General features: G+C 49.6%; 2 protein-coding genes across 13 annotated transcripts; both read left to right on the top strand.

Moving 5' to 3' along the window:
• The first annotated feature begins 190 nt into the window (after nt 1–190).
• Nucleotides 191–7,463, top strand: scfd1 (sec1 family domain containing 1). Of its 4 annotated transcripts, none has more exons than XM_061301878.1 (25): nt 191–278; nt 779–849; nt 965–1,053; nt 1,130–1,220; nt 1,586–1,708; nt 1,858–1,945; nt 2,041–2,130; nt 2,202–2,257; nt 2,584–2,669; nt 2,731–2,830; nt 2,913–3,052; nt 3,122–3,212; nt 3,281–3,354; nt 3,657–3,738; nt 3,812–3,908; nt 3,981–4,051; nt 4,915–4,994; nt 5,395–5,457; nt 5,531–5,606; nt 5,937–5,990; nt 6,226–6,278; nt 6,358–6,391; nt 6,881–6,946; nt 7,026–7,094; nt 7,213–7,463. In XM_061301878.1, the coding sequence occupies exons 1-25, from the start codon at nt 248–250 to the stop codon at nt 7,234–7,236; spliced, it is 1,899 nt and encodes a 632-aa protein (XP_061157862.1). In that variant the 5' UTR covers nt 191–247; the 3' UTR covers nt 7,237–7,463. The 4 variants fall into 4 exon arrangements, with proteins under 4 accessions (XP_061157862.1, XP_061157861.1, XP_061157864.1 ...); XM_061301877.1 differs by having other exon boundaries at nt 6,794–6,946; XM_061301880.1 differs by lacking the exons at nt 6,881–6,946; nt 7,026–7,094; nt 7,213–7,463 and adding an exon at nt 6,805–6,879.
• A 560-nt stretch (nt 7,464–8,023) lies between these two features.
• Nucleotides 8,024–13,908, top strand: coch (coagulation factor C homolog, cochlin (Limulus polyphemus)). 9 transcript variants are annotated; one of them, XM_061301884.1, is made up of 14 exons: nt 8,024–8,557; nt 8,747–8,782; nt 9,356–9,397; nt 9,484–9,649; nt 9,737–9,870; nt 9,962–10,069; nt 10,317–10,464; nt 10,568–10,671; nt 10,745–10,998; nt 11,060–11,189; nt 11,261–11,404; nt 11,512–11,668; nt 11,727–11,821; nt 12,972–13,908. In XM_061301884.1, the coding sequence occupies exons 2-14, from the start codon at nt 8,761–8,763 to the stop codon at nt 13,142–13,144; spliced, it is 1,677 nt and encodes a 558-aa protein (XP_061157868.1). In that variant the 5' UTR covers nt 8,024–8,557; nt 8,747–8,760; the 3' UTR covers nt 13,145–13,908. The 9 variants fall into 9 exon arrangements, with proteins under 9 accessions (XP_061157868.1, XP_061157866.1, XP_061157869.1 ...); XM_061301882.1 differs by having other exon boundaries at nt 9,481–9,649; XM_061301885.1 differs by having other exon boundaries at nt 8,024–8,590.
• The last annotated feature ends 1,712 nt before the right edge of the window (nt 13,909–15,620 follow it).

Here is a 15,620-nt window from a genome sequence, read left to right as displayed (position 1 = left end):
TAATGATTCAAATGTTTGTTTGTCACGGTGCTGACGATCACGCTATATCATTTAAATAATCCAGCCAAATTGATATCGGGGGGGTCAAGTCGGTCGCGTCCAACGTCGTTCACTCAAAAGGTAGCGGAGTAATACCTCTCGGTCGTCTCTCGCGATGATTTCGTCAAACTGCGTCAGAGTGGCGCCTCTTCCTACTAATGTCTCTTTGTGCTGATAGACACGTCATCGACAGTCCACAACATCCAAGATGGCGGCGTCGGTGCGCGACAAGCAGACAGGTACGTGTCTTCCGATCGTAAATTTCCAAATCACTTGTCATCCGTCATCTGCTGGCGCATTCTTGACTTTTAAACTGTCAATTAAGACGGACGCGTAATTTAAACAAGCGTTCATGGACCGCCATATAGAATTAGCTTCTGTTCCCTGGCGCTCTCCCCCGTATTTCGCATTGACGTCTCGTCTCCAAAGATTTGAAATCATCGAGATGGCAAAGAAACTTTCAGGATGAAAGCGTAAGCAAAAGTTGCCGCTCAGCTCGTCGTGCGTGTTCCAAAATGGACTGCTTCGCTGCACATTGGAAGAGAGCAACGCTTGATCGTCCCGAACGGAAATATGAACCTTTCCCTCCACTCTATTCCCCGAACATCTCTTAAATTTAACCTGACTTCCATCGAACAAAGTGTAGCAAAATAGAGCCAACCCGAGCAGGGTCTCGGCGCGTCTCAATTGATGTTATGTCTGCTCACGTGTTGTGTCTTTTCTCGCGGGTGCCGTCCAGTGGCTCTGAGGCGCATGTTGAACTTCAACACTCCTCCCGTGAAGAACGCCGCATCCGAGCCAGTATGGAAGGTAAGAAACAAACACAAAATGACGCACAAATTAACGAACCAAAGGCATCGAAAGCCGGATGGCAGTTTGAGTGTGGCGAAAGAGGCATCGAGACAAGTTTGCGTTTGTTTCCTAGGTGCTGATCTACGACCGCTTCGGCCAGGACATAATCTCACCTCTGCTGTCTGTCAAAGAGCTGCGGGACATGGGCGTCACCCTGCACCTGTGAGATGCCGTCGGGTGGGCGCACCTCACCTCACCTCGCCCCGCCATCGACATCTCGTTGCCTTTGTGCCTTCAGCTTGCTCCACTCGGACCGAGATCCCATTCCTGACGTGCCGGCCATCTACTTTGTCATGCCCTCGGAGGAGAACGTCGACAGAATGTGTCAGGTGCTGGCGCCTGCGTCTCTCGAGTGGAACGTCGCCAACCTTTTGGCACTCAGTGAACCGCGTCGGCAACCCAACCTTTAGTTGTGGCAGGTCTCAAATGAGCATCAAACTCAAGACGCAATTTTTTTCCCCTCATGAGGTTACAAACTGGCGTCGCCTTATGGCGCAAATGGGTGCAGCCGGCTCCGGTTGCGCCTTATTTGGTCTTGGCCCGCTCCTTGAGCAGGCTGTCATTTTGCGTCCAATTATTGGACTGCTTGTTGACCAAGCGAGCGACCTCTCGCAAGTGAAAACTCCCAAGTTAAGTCGATGTCGGAGTTCTGATCCGGCTCCGTGTGTGGATGCGTGTGTGTGCGCGGGTGCAGGACCTGAGGAACCAGCTGTACGAATCGTACTACCTGAACTTCATCTCGGCCATCAGCCGAAGCAAACTGGAGGACATCGCCGGTGCTGCCTTGGCCGCTAATGCCGTCAGCCAGATCACCAAGGTTGCCACGCTTACCCTTAATCGATTATCACTCACAAATTTCAATATGAACAAAATGCGATAGAACCTCGGCAGCCTCCCGTTATCATTTGGACCCAAATGTTTCTTTTGTGATGGCATTGGCTAACTGGACCTTTTTTGGTTGCTCAGGTTTACGACCAGTACCTGAACTTCATCACGCTCGAGGATGACATGTTTGTCCTGTGCCATCAAAACAAGGAGCTCATCTCGTATCACGGTGCCGCTTTGCTGCTTCGTCGTCGCGTGAGCGCCTCACCGCTGCTGGCTGCTGCCGCCCGCTCACTGGTGCCATTGTGCCGCATCACCCTGCAGCTATCAACCGGGCGGACGCACAGGATGCCGACATAGAGGCCATCATGGACACCATCGTGGATAGCCTCTTCTGCTTCTTCGTCACCCTTGGTGCGTCCCCGCCAGCCGCCAACCTGCCCTCGCCCTGACCTTGACGACAAATGCGCCCTGTGCTCGCGTAGGCGCTGTGCCCGTCATCCGGTGTCCCCGTGGCAACGCGGCAGAGATGGTTGCCGTGGTGAGTTGAGCGGCGCCGTGCGCTTTTCAGCCCATTTTGCAGGCGAAAACCCGCAAGAGCTTGGTCGAACCCAGGTCGGAACCCGGTGACGTCTCGGATGGAGAGCCGAAGTGATATTTCTCTGACCCAGAAAACCAGAGACCTGTCTTGTAAGCTTGTGGTCGGTCACAACCATCGGGGCTCCATTACCGTAGAAGAAACGGAACGAGTCAGTCGGTTTTGGTCCAGTTCCACATTGGGACAAAGTGATCCTGACCCGCTTGTCTTCTGAAATGGATGCGTGACCTTTTGATTCATTTCACCGTCCACCACACCCCGTCTCGTAGAAGCTGGACAAGAAGCTGCGTGAAAACCTCCGCGACGCCAGGAACAGCCTGTTCACGGGAGACAACATGGCCGCCGGGCAGTTCAGGTGAGCACACATTTCTTGCCACCAGCGGCTCCTGTGACGCTTGTGGTCCTCTCGCGCGCAGCTTCCAGAGGCCGCTGTTCGTCCTGGTTGACCGCAACATGGACATGGCCACACCCCTTCACCACACATGGACATATCAGGCGCTCATCCATGACGTCATGGTTAGCCGTCTGTTAAGTTTTTTGATTATGATGAATGATAAGTCCACTAAAATTATATTATGACTGTTGAACCGCCCGCCAGGACTTCCACCTCAACTGGGTGGTGCTGGAGGAGGGCGCGGTGGCCGAGGCGTCCCCCGCCGGCGCCAGACCCAAAAAGAAGAGCCGCCGCACGTACGACCTGACGCCCGCCGACAAGTTCTGGCAAAAGCATAAGGGCAGGTGAGTGGCCGGGGAGCGAAGAGAGAGCAGAGTGCTTTTCTAACCGCGTATGCCCGCGAGTGGCGGCAGTCCCTTCCCGGAGGTGGCCGAGTCAGTCCAGGAGGAGCTGGACGCGTACCGGGCGCAGGAGGACGAGGTCAAACATCTGAAGAGCATCATGGTGAGAAACCCCAGGTGGGCGGGTGCTGTCCACCTTGCCGCCGCCAGCTGAGCTCTCTGTGCGGGCAGGGCCTGGAGGGCGAGGACGAGGGCGCCATCAGCATGCTGTCCGACAACACCGCCAAGCTCACGTCGGCCGTCAGGTGCGTGGCCTGCTCCCAGCTTCCTTATTCGCGAGCAAGTTAACCCATCCTCATGGGAATGCCTTCATGCAGCACCAAATGCAGCAACTTTTTGGGCCTACTGTTCAATGGCTTTTGTGCTGCTTTTCTCCTCACCCAGGAGGCAATGTAAAACCTACACGCATACGAAACATACATTTGATGGCGAAGAAGAGCGTCACAGTTTTGTATTGCTCAGATGATAACGACTCGATGCCCGTGACAATAGTTATGTCGAGAGCAAGACTATGTGCGCAGGGTGGCTAAGTTTGGTGTTTGTATAGTTCTCTGCCCGAGCTGCTGGAGAAGAAACGCCTGATTGATCTGCACACCAACGTGGCCACGGCCGTGCTGGACCACATCAAGGTACCGACATGCATGCGCGTGCCTAACCTGTAAAGTACGCGCCGTGACGTTTCGTGCCCTTGTGTGTTCTCAGAGCCGAAAATTGGATCTTTATTTTGAATATGAAGAAAAACTGATGAGCAAGTCGACTTTGGACAAATCTCTCCTGGACATCATCAGTGACCCGGATGGTACGCGCGCACACTCACGGCTCGGTCTGAGCGCCCTGTTGTTGATGCCACCATGTTGTTGTTGCTCGTCAGCGGGGACTCCGGAAGACAAGATGCGACTCTTCCTCATCTTCTTCATCACAGCTCAGCAGCCTCCTTCCGAGGTATCGCCACCGACAAACTTAGAATTAATTTTTTTTAGACTTTTAAAATCAGTCAAATTGTTGCATGCAGCAAAAGCCACAAACAATTGACAGGTTTAGAGTTGTCACCAGATGGCAGCAAAACACTACTTTTGCCGTAAGGAAATTTCTCAGGCGCTTCAGCATGTGTCCCTGCAGATTCCGAAAGATGATGCCAAAGCGCTCCTTTGTCCAAAGGAACTGCTCTTGATCACGTCTTCAATTAGTAATCCCCTCGCAGCTAGATGCTGCAAGATGGCGGTAAAGCACTTCTTTTGTGTAACGGAAACCCTAAACCTAGTTCCTTGGCACTTTTATCAAAGAGCCCTTTTTGTCCAAAACAAGCTTCCGTCTTCACTCTGACATCATTTGTTGGCACCAAGGCATGACACACAATGGCAGTAAAGCGCTCCTTTTGTCAAAACGAAGCGCTTCACTTTGATGTGTTTTGCTTGAGCACAAAACGGCAACTATTTTTCAGCAAAGGTAAGTTAGGAGGAGAAAAAATCAGCGACGAGGTGAATATTGAACCAAGCTCTCTCCGCATGTGCCTGCCAGGGCATCTGTCTCGCGTGCGTGCGTGCGTGTGTCTGTCTGTCTGCCTGTCCCCGCCCTAGAGCAACCGCGCAGATGGCGATCGCAGGCCCGGCGGCGGCCGGCCGTGACAGCGGCCATGTCGTAAATCGTGCTCGTCCTTTTCCAGTCCAAACCTTCTCTAAGTACGACGGAATGTTCCCTTGCCGCTCTTTTGTTTTTGCGCTGGTCCTTTTTGTTTTGCCCTTGCCGTGGCTCTAATGATGCCAGCACGACTTTGTTTGTTGCGTTTGTTTGTTGTGTGCCCCCAGTCTGACGTGGAGCAGTACAAAAGGGCCATGCTGGATGCTGGCTGTGACCTGTCGCCCCTCACCTACATCAAACAGTGGAAGTGAGTCTCTGTGCCTGCATCCTTCGATGAGCAATGCCCCCTGCTTTGCCTCCCCCACGTGGCCGCATGGAAATTAAGTCGCGCTTTTCCCGGAGGATGATCTGGGAAAGACGAGTTGGCGGGTGGAGATAGAGAGCGGACGACCCGGTGCGCCCTCCCTCAAAACGTGTCCTCAGGAAACCCGAAGCCCGTCTGACCAGCCTGTCATTGAATTGCTCCTTTTGATGCTACAAACCCTTGTAGCCAAAAAGAGCGTCTGCAGGCCTCCCCCTCCGAGTCGTGTGTGGGCTTCCCTGTCAAACCTGCAAAAAAATTGGACGGATGGATGCGTGGTCCGCTGTGATGCCTTTATGAGAACAAATGCCGCTGACACGCTTTGATTTGTGTCTTCACTGCGCAGGGCCTTCACCAAGATGTCCGCCACCCCCGCCAACTACGGCAACAGCGGAGTCAAGCCCATGGGGTACCTTCTTCAAATAGCCAAAGTGAACCAGATTTCCAACCTGAGCTTGTCCTCCGTTCCTCCTCCTGCTCAGACTCTTCTCACGAGTGATGAATAGCGGCTCTCAGCTGGTGATGGAGGGAGTGAAGAACTTGGTGCTCAAGCAGCACGTGAGTCGGCAAGCAAACACCTGCGCAAGTCGTTTCCATGCCCCCTCACCGTTTGTTGTTCCACCGACCCACTGGCGTTGCCCGCAATGATGTCATCTCTTGATCACATCACCTTGATGTCTCGTCTCCAAAACATTCCACTCAATATTTCTCTTTACAATTTTGTTCAAGATCAATGATGATTGACCCCAGCAGAGGCCCTTTTTTTCCATTTGGAAAGAAAGGAAATATTTCTGCTTTCCTGATTCTTGTCTCTTTGTTGAAATTAACAATTCACCTTGCGTCTCGAGAGGGGAACAGTCGCTATTAACGATGTGTTATCACTTTCAGAACCTCCCGGTGACGCGAGTCCTCGACAACCTGATGGAGATGAAGTTGCACGCTGTGAGTGTAACACATACACTCACACACACACGTGAGCACGAGCACACACAAAGCGGTTGTTGTGCTTGGTGAAAGGAAGACATGAGCGAAATAATTTGGACCGACACACGCTTATTTTTTCCCCGATTGACTTGCTGTGCTCACACTAACCCATCTTAACCTTGGATCGTGAGGCTCCACCTCCTGGCTGCCAATAATTTTCGTCACGTGTGTATTTATTTCCTTCCCGTTCCAGGAAACGGACGACTATCGCTACTTTGACCCAAAGATGCTGCGTGGCAGCGAAAGGTAGCGCACGCGCAAGCGCTTGCTCTTATCACCGCGACGACGTCACAGCAATGTTATGTCTCCCTCGCGTCGTCCGCAGCTCCATTCCCAGGAACAAGAACCCTTTCCAGGAGGTGAGTCCATCTGTTTTTGACCGATACGTTCATCCATTGACTGAATTGTAAATCCCTTGCCAAGGACAAGAAACGTGAGCCGATTGACATCGAGACAACTGAAATATTTTTGAAGAAAAAAAAACAAGCAGTGTGAAAAAGCAAATACATTTAAAAAAAAAAAAAAAAAGTACAAAATGTAAACAATTCTGAAAGAAAGGAGAAAATGTCAAATTGGATATAAAATTAGTAGATTAACCAATTCTAGTTGTGTAAAAATGAAAAAGTAATTCTGTGCCAAAAGGGAATGAATGGGAAGGCAAAAAGTTCAATTTGAAAAAATGTGCCGTATTTCTGGATGCAAAGGTAAAATGCAGCAAGAAGAAAGTCAAACAGAAAATTGAGTCAATGCAAACATTTCAGTTTGTAAAAAGCTTTTCAGAAATTCTCCAGAAGGGAAAAAGCCAGTTAGTGTTGCATCATCACACTCATGACCTTGTTGTCCTCGAGGCCATCGTCTTTGTGGTGGGTGGCGGAAACTACATTGAGTACCAGAACTTGGTGGACTACGCCAGGGTACGTGAACTCGCACGCACACACACACACATGCACACGCACACACGACTCACCGTGCTGACGTGTGTGTCTGTGTCAGTCAAAAGCAGGCAAGAAGATCCTTTACGGCTGCAGTGAGCTGTTCAACGCGTCGCAGTTCCTCAAACAGGTCAGTTGCAGCCCCCCCCCCCTTTTTTTTTTCTTTTTGGGTAAAAACTTTAAAACTTGTGGCCTTCTGACGTGTGAAAACCAAATTGAACACTGTGTCCGTATGTGTGTGTTTGCAGCTCTCCCAGTTGGGCCAAAAATGAGGTGGCAGACCCCAAATAACATTTTAGCCTGTGAGCAGAAGTGCTTGGGATGGATGAGCGCATCAATTGCTGTTGACTGGGTGGATGTTGTCCAGCAGCATCAATACAAAAGAACTTGACCAACCCTCTTTTTTAAAGTGTGTTGCTTTTGGAAGATGTATCTGAGGAAACCCTGTCTGTCAATCACCCCATAAATCATTATGTAGAATAAAAATCGTCGAGCCTCATCAAGTCCAACCACGTCGTCGTTTGTTGCAAGCACATATGCGATCAAGTGAGGCTAATCGGGCCTTGCCATTGAGAAGAGTCTTGATGCACGTATACCAGCCAGCCACCAAATCCAAAATGAGAGTCTTCAACTTTTAGCTGACAAATGATTGCACAAGTCAGAGACATTTTCAGACAAAAGGCTCCCAAAAAAAGAACAAATCTCTTTAGTGGTGCCATACTACTGCAGCGCTGCCGGACACAAAAGCTTCTTGTGCTGTGAGTCGACAGAAAGTTTGAACTAAACCAAGATGAGCCACACCTCATGCAAAGACAGTCGGACTCTGGCTGAGGGGAGAAAACAACGCCTCCTCTTGGAGAAGGACGAGGAACCGCCGCAAGTTTTCATTTTGAAACAAAGAAGATGAACACGAGGCGTCCGCGTCCTGCTGACCGAGCTCCACTTCCCGGCCTGGAACCACATGAGAGACATACTTGCTCTCCGTCTCAGCTGGAGACGCAGCAGGAGGAAATTCTCCTTCCTCCACAACATCCTGTCTCGTGTTGATGATGTCATCAGGCCAAATCTCATTTGCATCTGTCCCAATCAGCACAAACCCCGACGACTGGGGAGCTCTTGGACAAATGAGGAGTGAACAGCAAGGTCTAATGAAAAGCAGGAGGAGCGTGGCTGGCTGCATTGTTGTTAGCCTCATTTCACTTCCCTTTTTCTCCAGACAAAGCAAGACAATCAAAGAAGCGTGGAGTTTGACCCTTTGACCTAGCTGACTGCCAATCTCGAATCACCCCGAGCTTAAAAAAGGATTCGGGGAATTCTGCCATTGGGCGAACAAAATGGAGCCCAAAATATGACAAGTTGGAAGCTGATATGCTTTCTCTTCTCTTTTGACTTAATGTTTTTCTTTCCACTTGGACTTGAAAGAGTTGAGGTGAAAACCTCGAGTTGTTCTCCCGTCGTGACTCGTCAGAGGGCGCCGCAGCCTTCACGCCCATGGAGCGCGTGCACGCGATCGTATTTAAAGGCTCCGGTCAGCCGCTCTTGTTCAATTTCCTCATCCAGGATTTCGGATTTGCTTGGATTCCAACCTAGGCGGTCAGCGTTGGCAACTTGTCATTTTTTGCCGTGGTGCGATTGCGTTTGCTTGGTGTCGGGCCCACGGCCCATTTGTATCTCGTTTGTATGAGCGGCGCCTCATTAGCATAAGCGTCGAATTGTTTCATTTTCGCCCCTGTGCAGTAAGTTTGACGACTCTTTTTTTTTTTTTTTTTGCTTGTCTTCCAGGCGGCGGTGCGCTCATGTCTGCGCTTCTTTTCAGCGGTACCGGCTGGCACCCACTCGTCTCCGCTCGAGCGTGATTCTACTGCGGCTCTGTCTCTGTCGAGCGTTCAATTCTTCTCGAGTGACCTCCTTAGTTCGGGCAGAGTCGGGCTCTGGTGTTCCCCGTTTACCCTTAATTTCCGACTCGACCATGTTCTGTTCTGCGACGTCTTCATTCTTGTTCCACCCTTTCAATTCTGTAGTTTTAACACTATTTTTTTTCCAATTACACCCGATACTTTTCCTCTCTTCTACTGTACTCTAACACTTTTGTATTGGAGTCCACTCTGTCTTGCACTCGATTCCGTGTGACCCGTGTCCGCACTCGTCCAACTCTAGCCTCCATCTCCACTTTGTTCTGCAGGACTCCGTAGCATTCTGTTATTTTTCCATGTACGGACATAGATGATGCTGCTCATCGCCGTTTTACTTGACTCTGTTCTATTGGTCTGGAGTCGACTCCTCTCTGTTCGCTCCTCTTCTTCCCTTCCCACTTGTGTCCTTCGTTTGCCTCCATTCTGTTGATGTGTATTGCGATGATGTTTTGAAGTCTTTCCTCTCAACATCTTGCAGGTGTTCTCTTCCTGGTGTCATGGCGGTCCTGCGAAAGCTTGGGTGCGTCCTCACCTTTTTTCCTCGTGGCCCTCGAGCTTGTTTCGGTGTCGTGTGAAGTTGCTGTGTTTCTGCCGGTCGCTTAGCAGCGCGTGCGCTCACCTGCGGCACCCGTGCCGCCGACCTAGACCCGACAGCGATGGTGGGCGGCGTCCCGCTGCGGTGCCCGGCCCACTGTGCGCAACGCAGACTCTCTGTCTTCGGCACCACCGTGTACGCCGCCGTCTCATCCATTTGCGGCGCCGCGCTGCACAGGTAAAAAGGATTTAAGCCTCGCAGTCCCACCTGCCCACGTGCCTCGACCTCACCTCCCGTTTTGCGACACGACATGTTTGTCTGCAGCAGCGCTGTGGGACACACTGGTGGCGAGGTTCTGCTCAGCCGTCTGCCGGGACAGCAGCACTATGTGGGCACCCTGGCCAATGGTGTCCAGTCGCAGGCCCTGTCGCGCTGGAGCGCCTCCTTTACCCTCCAAGGTAGGGTACGAGGGTACGGCTAGCGCCGGCGAGAATGAGCGCTCACCGGGCCAGGTAGGACTCACAAGGGACTCTTTCCACTGTGACCCAGGGCTCCAGGACCAAAGACCGCCGGAGCTGATCCGGGACTCGGGCACCAATTCCAGGCCAGCCAAGAAAGCCGCCAAGAAGATGTCTGTGAAAAAAGTTGGAAATAAAGGTAACCTTGTCCTATCCGTTGTTTTATATTTTTTGGTCCTGTTCTATCCCATGCCATCTTGCCTCTTCCCTCTCTGGACCTGCCTCACTCTGCCCTGTGCTATCTAATGTGTGCCAGTTCGCTCTGCCCCATCCCTCCCAGTGCTGACACTTCCCTGCACCTCCCTCACCTCGCCTCGCCTTCCCCGCCCCGTTCATCCTTTCTGGCAGCCATTTTCACGGCATTCTGTCCCGTCCTTTTCTGCCAGACTGTCAGATGGACATTGGGCTGGTGATTGACAGCAGCTCCAACTTGGGGCAGCGGCGCTTCAACCTCCAAAAGAACTTTGTCGCCAAGCTGGTGGTCATGTTGAAAGTTGGAGTCGACGGACCTCATGTGGGCCTCGTCCAGGCCAGGTCACGCACGCGCCAGTTGCTTTCCATCCATCTTGGTTGACTAGCGTTCAGCAACCCTTGAGCTCAGAGCTATGAGTTAATGTGTGTGTGCATGTGCGCCCAGTGACCTTCCTAGGACAGAATTTCTGCTCAGCAACTACACACAACCCAAAGAGCTTCACTTTGCCATCAAGAGGCTTGCACACCTGGGAGGGAACACCAACACAGGTACTCACACAAGCAGGGTGACTTGCTGTAGCGGGACTTTGGCTGGATGGTTCCGCAAAAGTCTCCAAAAAAGCCGCGTGTTTGTGTGGCACTCCCGCAGACAAGGCCATCACGCACACGGCAGAGATGCTGTTCACGGAGCGGAGCGGCGCCAGACGCGGTCGCCCTCGCGTCATGCTTGTGCTGATCGACGGCTGGCCGTCAGACGAGCTGCAGCCGGCAGCGACGGCAGCCCGCTGGGCGGGCATCAATGTCTTCCTGGCCACAGTCACCCAGCCCACGGCCGACGAGCTTCCCACCGTGCCTGATCGCGACTTTGCCAAGAAGGTCGGCGGGCTGGCCCGTGTTTATCCCAGTTATGAGTTTGACCCGCGTTTGTTCGCTTCAGGCGGTGTGCAAAGACAACGGCTTCTTCAGCTACCAGATGTCCAGCTGGTTTGGTACCACCAAACACGTCAAACCTCTGGCCCAGAGACTCTGTTCGCCGGACGGCCTTCTGTGCAGTATGGGATTTGATGGTGCCAGCACAACACAGCAGAAATGCACTCGTATACCATCCAAATGCCCGCCATCGTGTGTTTTGCCACAGGTCGTACGTGTTATAATTCGGTCAACGTGGGCTTCTTGATTGACGGCTCCTCCAGCGTGGGTGATGCCAACTTCCGCACGCTCCTGGACTTTTTGGCGGCCATCGCCAGCAAGTTTGACATCTCCGATACGGGTGCTCGCGTGGGTGAGTGTGCCATCCTATGTTGCCACTGTGCCAAACTCGAGTCTTCTGATATCTCCGTGGCCTTTTCACATGTTTTCTTTTGTGCGTGTCTGCAATGTCACAACCAGGCGCCGTTCAGTTCACGTATGACCAGCGTCTGGAGTTTGGCCTTAGAGAGCATGACAGCAAAGATGGCGTCTTGGGTGCCCTGAAGGCCATCCCCTACATGAGCGGCGGCACGGCCACCGGGCGCGCCATTACCTTTGCCGCGCAAAACCTCTTCAGGTGACGCTCGCCATCACTGGCACTCCGATTCCAACGTGAATTAATTCTTTCGGAACAGGGCAACAGCAGTCGGACGTAACTTCCTGATTGTGGTGACTGACGGCCAATCGTATGACAGCGTGGACGGGCCCGCGCTGGCGGCGCAGAATCAAGGTGTGTCCATGTGACAATTTTCATTATATTATTGGGAAAGATTCTGCAGTACCAATATGGACAGTTTTCCTTTAAATTTGTTGCCGTAATAATTTTCTTAGAAATGGAGAACTTTTCAATAAATAGGACTTATTAATGGTGCCATGGCGGCGCGCAGGTTAGCATGTTGTATTTTGCGGGGGCTCATTTGTGTCATCTCTTTAAAGCAGTGGTTCTTAACCTGGGTTCGATCAAACCCTAGGGGTTTGGTGAGTCAGTCTCAGGGATTCGGCAGAGCCTCCACTGCGGCGGTCCAAACACACCTGATTTATCGTGTAAATTCGTGATGAAGCATAACTGAACTGGTCTCGCAAAGGCAACAGTAGAAGTCACACTGATTTGCAGGAATGTAATTTGTTGTGAGTTCATGCAGTTTGTTGGTGATGGTCATGCACGACTCATTTTGTGCACCAGCATCTCCCGTTTTTTCCCATGTATAATGCACCCCCATGTATAATACGCACCCTAAAAATGGCATGTTGATGCTGGAAAAACGCCTGTACCCATGTATAATACAAACCCAAAGTTTGACTCCTACTTAAGTCCGTAAAAGTAAAATTATTTCAGAAAAAAGATCATCTTTGGGAACAACCGGATGTTATTCTGCCGGTCAGTATCACTGCGCATGCGCTAGCAAACTCAATAGCGAAGAAATGTTTCGGATTTGTGTAGGGTACATTTGTGACAGCAAACGAGCAGGTGATCGAGCAAGCGTCTGATACGAGAGCATTGTGTTCGTATGGAGCGTGTTTGAAGTGAACAGCAGAGAAAAAGGCGCATCTGTAATGATGACCTCCGTATCATATCCGGATTTAAAAAAAATAAAAATACATAAAATAATACTTTTTTTTTGTACCCATGTATAATGCGTACCTCAGATTTTGGGACAATAAATTAGTTAAATTTTGCGCAGTATACATGGAAAAAAACGGTATATCTTGAGTTTGAAAAAAATAATTAAATTTCTCACTAAAAAGGGGTTTGGTGAAGGCGCATATGAAGCCGGTGGGATTTGATACCTCTAACAAGGTTAAGAAACACTGCTTTCAAGTGATTAGATGATTTTTTTTCACCAGTGTGCTGTTTGTTGCTTTTGCTCCGCCCATGAAAGGCATCAGCATGTTTTCAGTGGGCGTGGCCTGGGCGCCGATGGATGACCTGCGCGTGATGGCATCGGAACCCAAAGACGAGCACGTCTTTTTCAGCCAACACTTCAATGGCCTAGAGGAGCTAGTCGACAATGTCGTCCGTGTAATTTGTCACGACTTTGACGTCAACAATTGAAACATATACGGACGCTATAACGTCATCGTCAAGTCACCACGCGTAGTTAAGTGAACTCTCCTGATTGCCATGTAGAACCTTTCTTAGGCGCTTATTCATATTCTTAACTGCAACAAAGTGTACACGTAAGTGCTTCCAGTCAAATGCTCTCCCTGGTTCCAATGATTTTCGGTTTGTAGAGTGACATTTTCGAAACCATCATGAGCCTTCTTTGCATTGAAATCGGTCGTGGGCGGATCTTGAGGCTACTAACACCAGAAGTTGAGTCTAATTTCTTTCGTGTAGTCTTTTAAAGGCATTGAGCTTTGTACTATTTATTCCATCCATTTTCTATACTGCTATTCCCCACGAGTGTCGCAGCCTATCCCAGGCAGGAGGCGGGAGACACCCTGAACCGGTTCCCAGCCAATGGCAGGGCACAGAGACGAACAACCATCCGCACTTGCACTCACACCTAGGGGCAATTTGGACTGCTCAATTGGGCTTACCAAGTATGTTTTGGGGATGTGGGAGGAAACCGCAGGGCCCAGAGAAAACACGCGCGGGCACGGGGAGAACATGCAAACACCACACAGGGAGGGCCGGAGGTGGAATAGAACCCGCAGCCTCCTAACTGTGGGGTGGACGTGCTGACCAATTTTTGTAACAACAAATTTATTAGAAGCTGTTTTCAAGAAAACTGGTTCTTTAAAATGTGGTTATTTTGAAAGACTTTAAAGCCCACGTATCACGGTAATAAATTCTACTGTTTTGCGTTGGACTCATTCAGTTGTGGTCTATATAAAGTGGAACAGAGATGCTTTTGTCTGAATTTAGGATCATAGGATGATGGGATCACCTCTTTTCTTCTTGTTCTGAGGTGCAAGAAGCCGTTTTGGTGCAATCTTTTTGCATTTAGCAAATGAGATATTTCACACGCCACTCCCTCCATGCCACAAGATATGCACCGGTCAACATATTTGTAGTTTTTAGCCGAAGTTGTGTTTACTTGTGCCGCAAACGTTTTAATTGATTGACTTGCCCATACATACATAACACGTAATACGTAATAAATCCTCTCACAATATTTATGAACATGTCTTGTAAACAAGCACTGCAATCAAGGTGCTGCTAGCGCTAGCATTAAGCTAACAAATGCATTTAAAACATTATTGTGTCCCCCAAGAACCAAGAATAAAACAGCATCTTCGATGCAATTCATCTGATACACTACTCAAAATACACCCACAAGAAGTGAGAACATAGTGCACACAGTCCCAAAATCAGCAGAAAGACTGACGGAAATGGTATGAAAATGAGTGCAGACACAATATAATTAAAGTGAAATACAGTTTAGTATTTTTGTTTCATCTCAAACTTACCGCTTTATTGTGTCCATCGTTTCCATAGATTGAACGAACTGAACCATCAACGAAACAAAGTCTTTCGGCGAATGTTTCTCTATACTGACAAAAGATTTCCGATACTGATACTGGAACAAGCAGGATTTTGCCCACATACGTGGAAACACTGCTTGAAAAATGAAATTTGACCAGGTACTTTTTTGAGGTTCTGATGTTGGAGGACGGTGCAATGATTTGTGTGAATTGATGCATCCAACAACGGAACATTTTGATCTCTCCACTTCGGCATCCTTGAGTTGTTTGGACTACAAAAGTCTCTCCGAGTAATAAAGATGGCGTATTTGCAAAACTGTTTGGGAACACCCATTACCAACCTTGTTTGGTTTGTCCCGCCCCAACGGATCTGATGTAATAGATAAAAATACGTAACATAAAACGGAGAAATCTGAACGGACTAAAAAATAGCCACCCAAACAGATCATTAAAGTATCTCTGCAGCACCTGGAAGGATATATTACACTTTTCTACAATCCTGGAGACTCCAAATACACAAGAAAATTATTTTAAAAGCAAAAATAGTCGATTTTCTCTGATATGTCTCCTTTAAGTTAGATTACCATATTTTGCGCCCTATTAGGCGCACCGGGGTATAAGGCGCACCTTCAATGAAAGGCCCATTTTAGAACTTTGGCCATATATAAGGCGACTATAAGGCGCGTAAAATAGAAGCTTTACTGCAACAAACTGAGGTTGACTAGGGTTGCGGTATGCACCCACTAGCCAATAACCAACGAGCCCTCTGTAAACAATCGCGTTTCTCAAACGATCTCCTATAAAATGATTGGAACTGACTAAAGTTCGATCTAACGCATTGGTACTACTTACCTATGTTTCCCTTCCATATCGATCCGTAGATTTACTCATAACATTACCAGAGCAGCCTATTTTGACATGAAATAGCCTCGCGCGTATAGCAGCTATCGTCATAGCATTAGCCATCCGCAATTTCCTATGAGCCTCAGCTCGCAATCTCCCATGAGCCTCAGCAAAGTGTAAACAATCGCGTTTCTCAAACGATCTCCTATAAAATGATCAGAACTGACTAAAGTTCGATCTAACGCATTGGTACTACT

This window comes from Syngnathus typhle, linkage group LG16, assembly GCF_033458585.1.
Source record: "Syngnathus typhle isolate RoL2023-S1 ecotype Sweden linkage group LG16, RoL_Styp_1.0, whole genome shotgun sequence".
NCBI classification, from domain to species: domain Eukaryota; kingdom Metazoa; phylum Chordata; class Actinopteri; order Syngnathiformes; family Syngnathidae; genus Syngnathus; species Syngnathus typhle.
Note: the sequence above shows the minus strand (reverse complement) of the source record. Positions and strands in the feature narration are given on the sequence as shown.

Coding starts and splice junctions, on each gene's coding strand:
- scfd1 (XM_061301877.1), top strand. CDS start 248: ATGGCGGCGTCGGTGCGCGACAAGCAGACAG. Junction 850..964: donor CATCCGAGCCAGTATGGAAG/GTAAGAAACAAA, acceptor TTTGTTTCCTAG/GTGCTGATCTACGACCGCTT. Junction 5,991..6,225: donor TGGAGATGAAGTTGCACGCT/GTGAGTGTAACA, acceptor TTCCCGTTCCAG/GAAACGGACGACTATCGCTA.
- coch (XM_061301882.1), top strand. CDS start 8,761: ATGTCTGCGCTTCTTTTCAGCG. Junction 9,871..9,961: donor CGCCTCCTTTACCCTCCAAG/GTAGGGTACGAG, acceptor ACTGTGACCCAG/GGCTCCAGGACCAAAGACCG. Junction 10,465..10,567: donor GTGGGCCTCGTCCAGGCCAG/GTCACGCACGCG, acceptor ATGTGCGCCCAG/TGACCTTCCTAGGACAGAAT.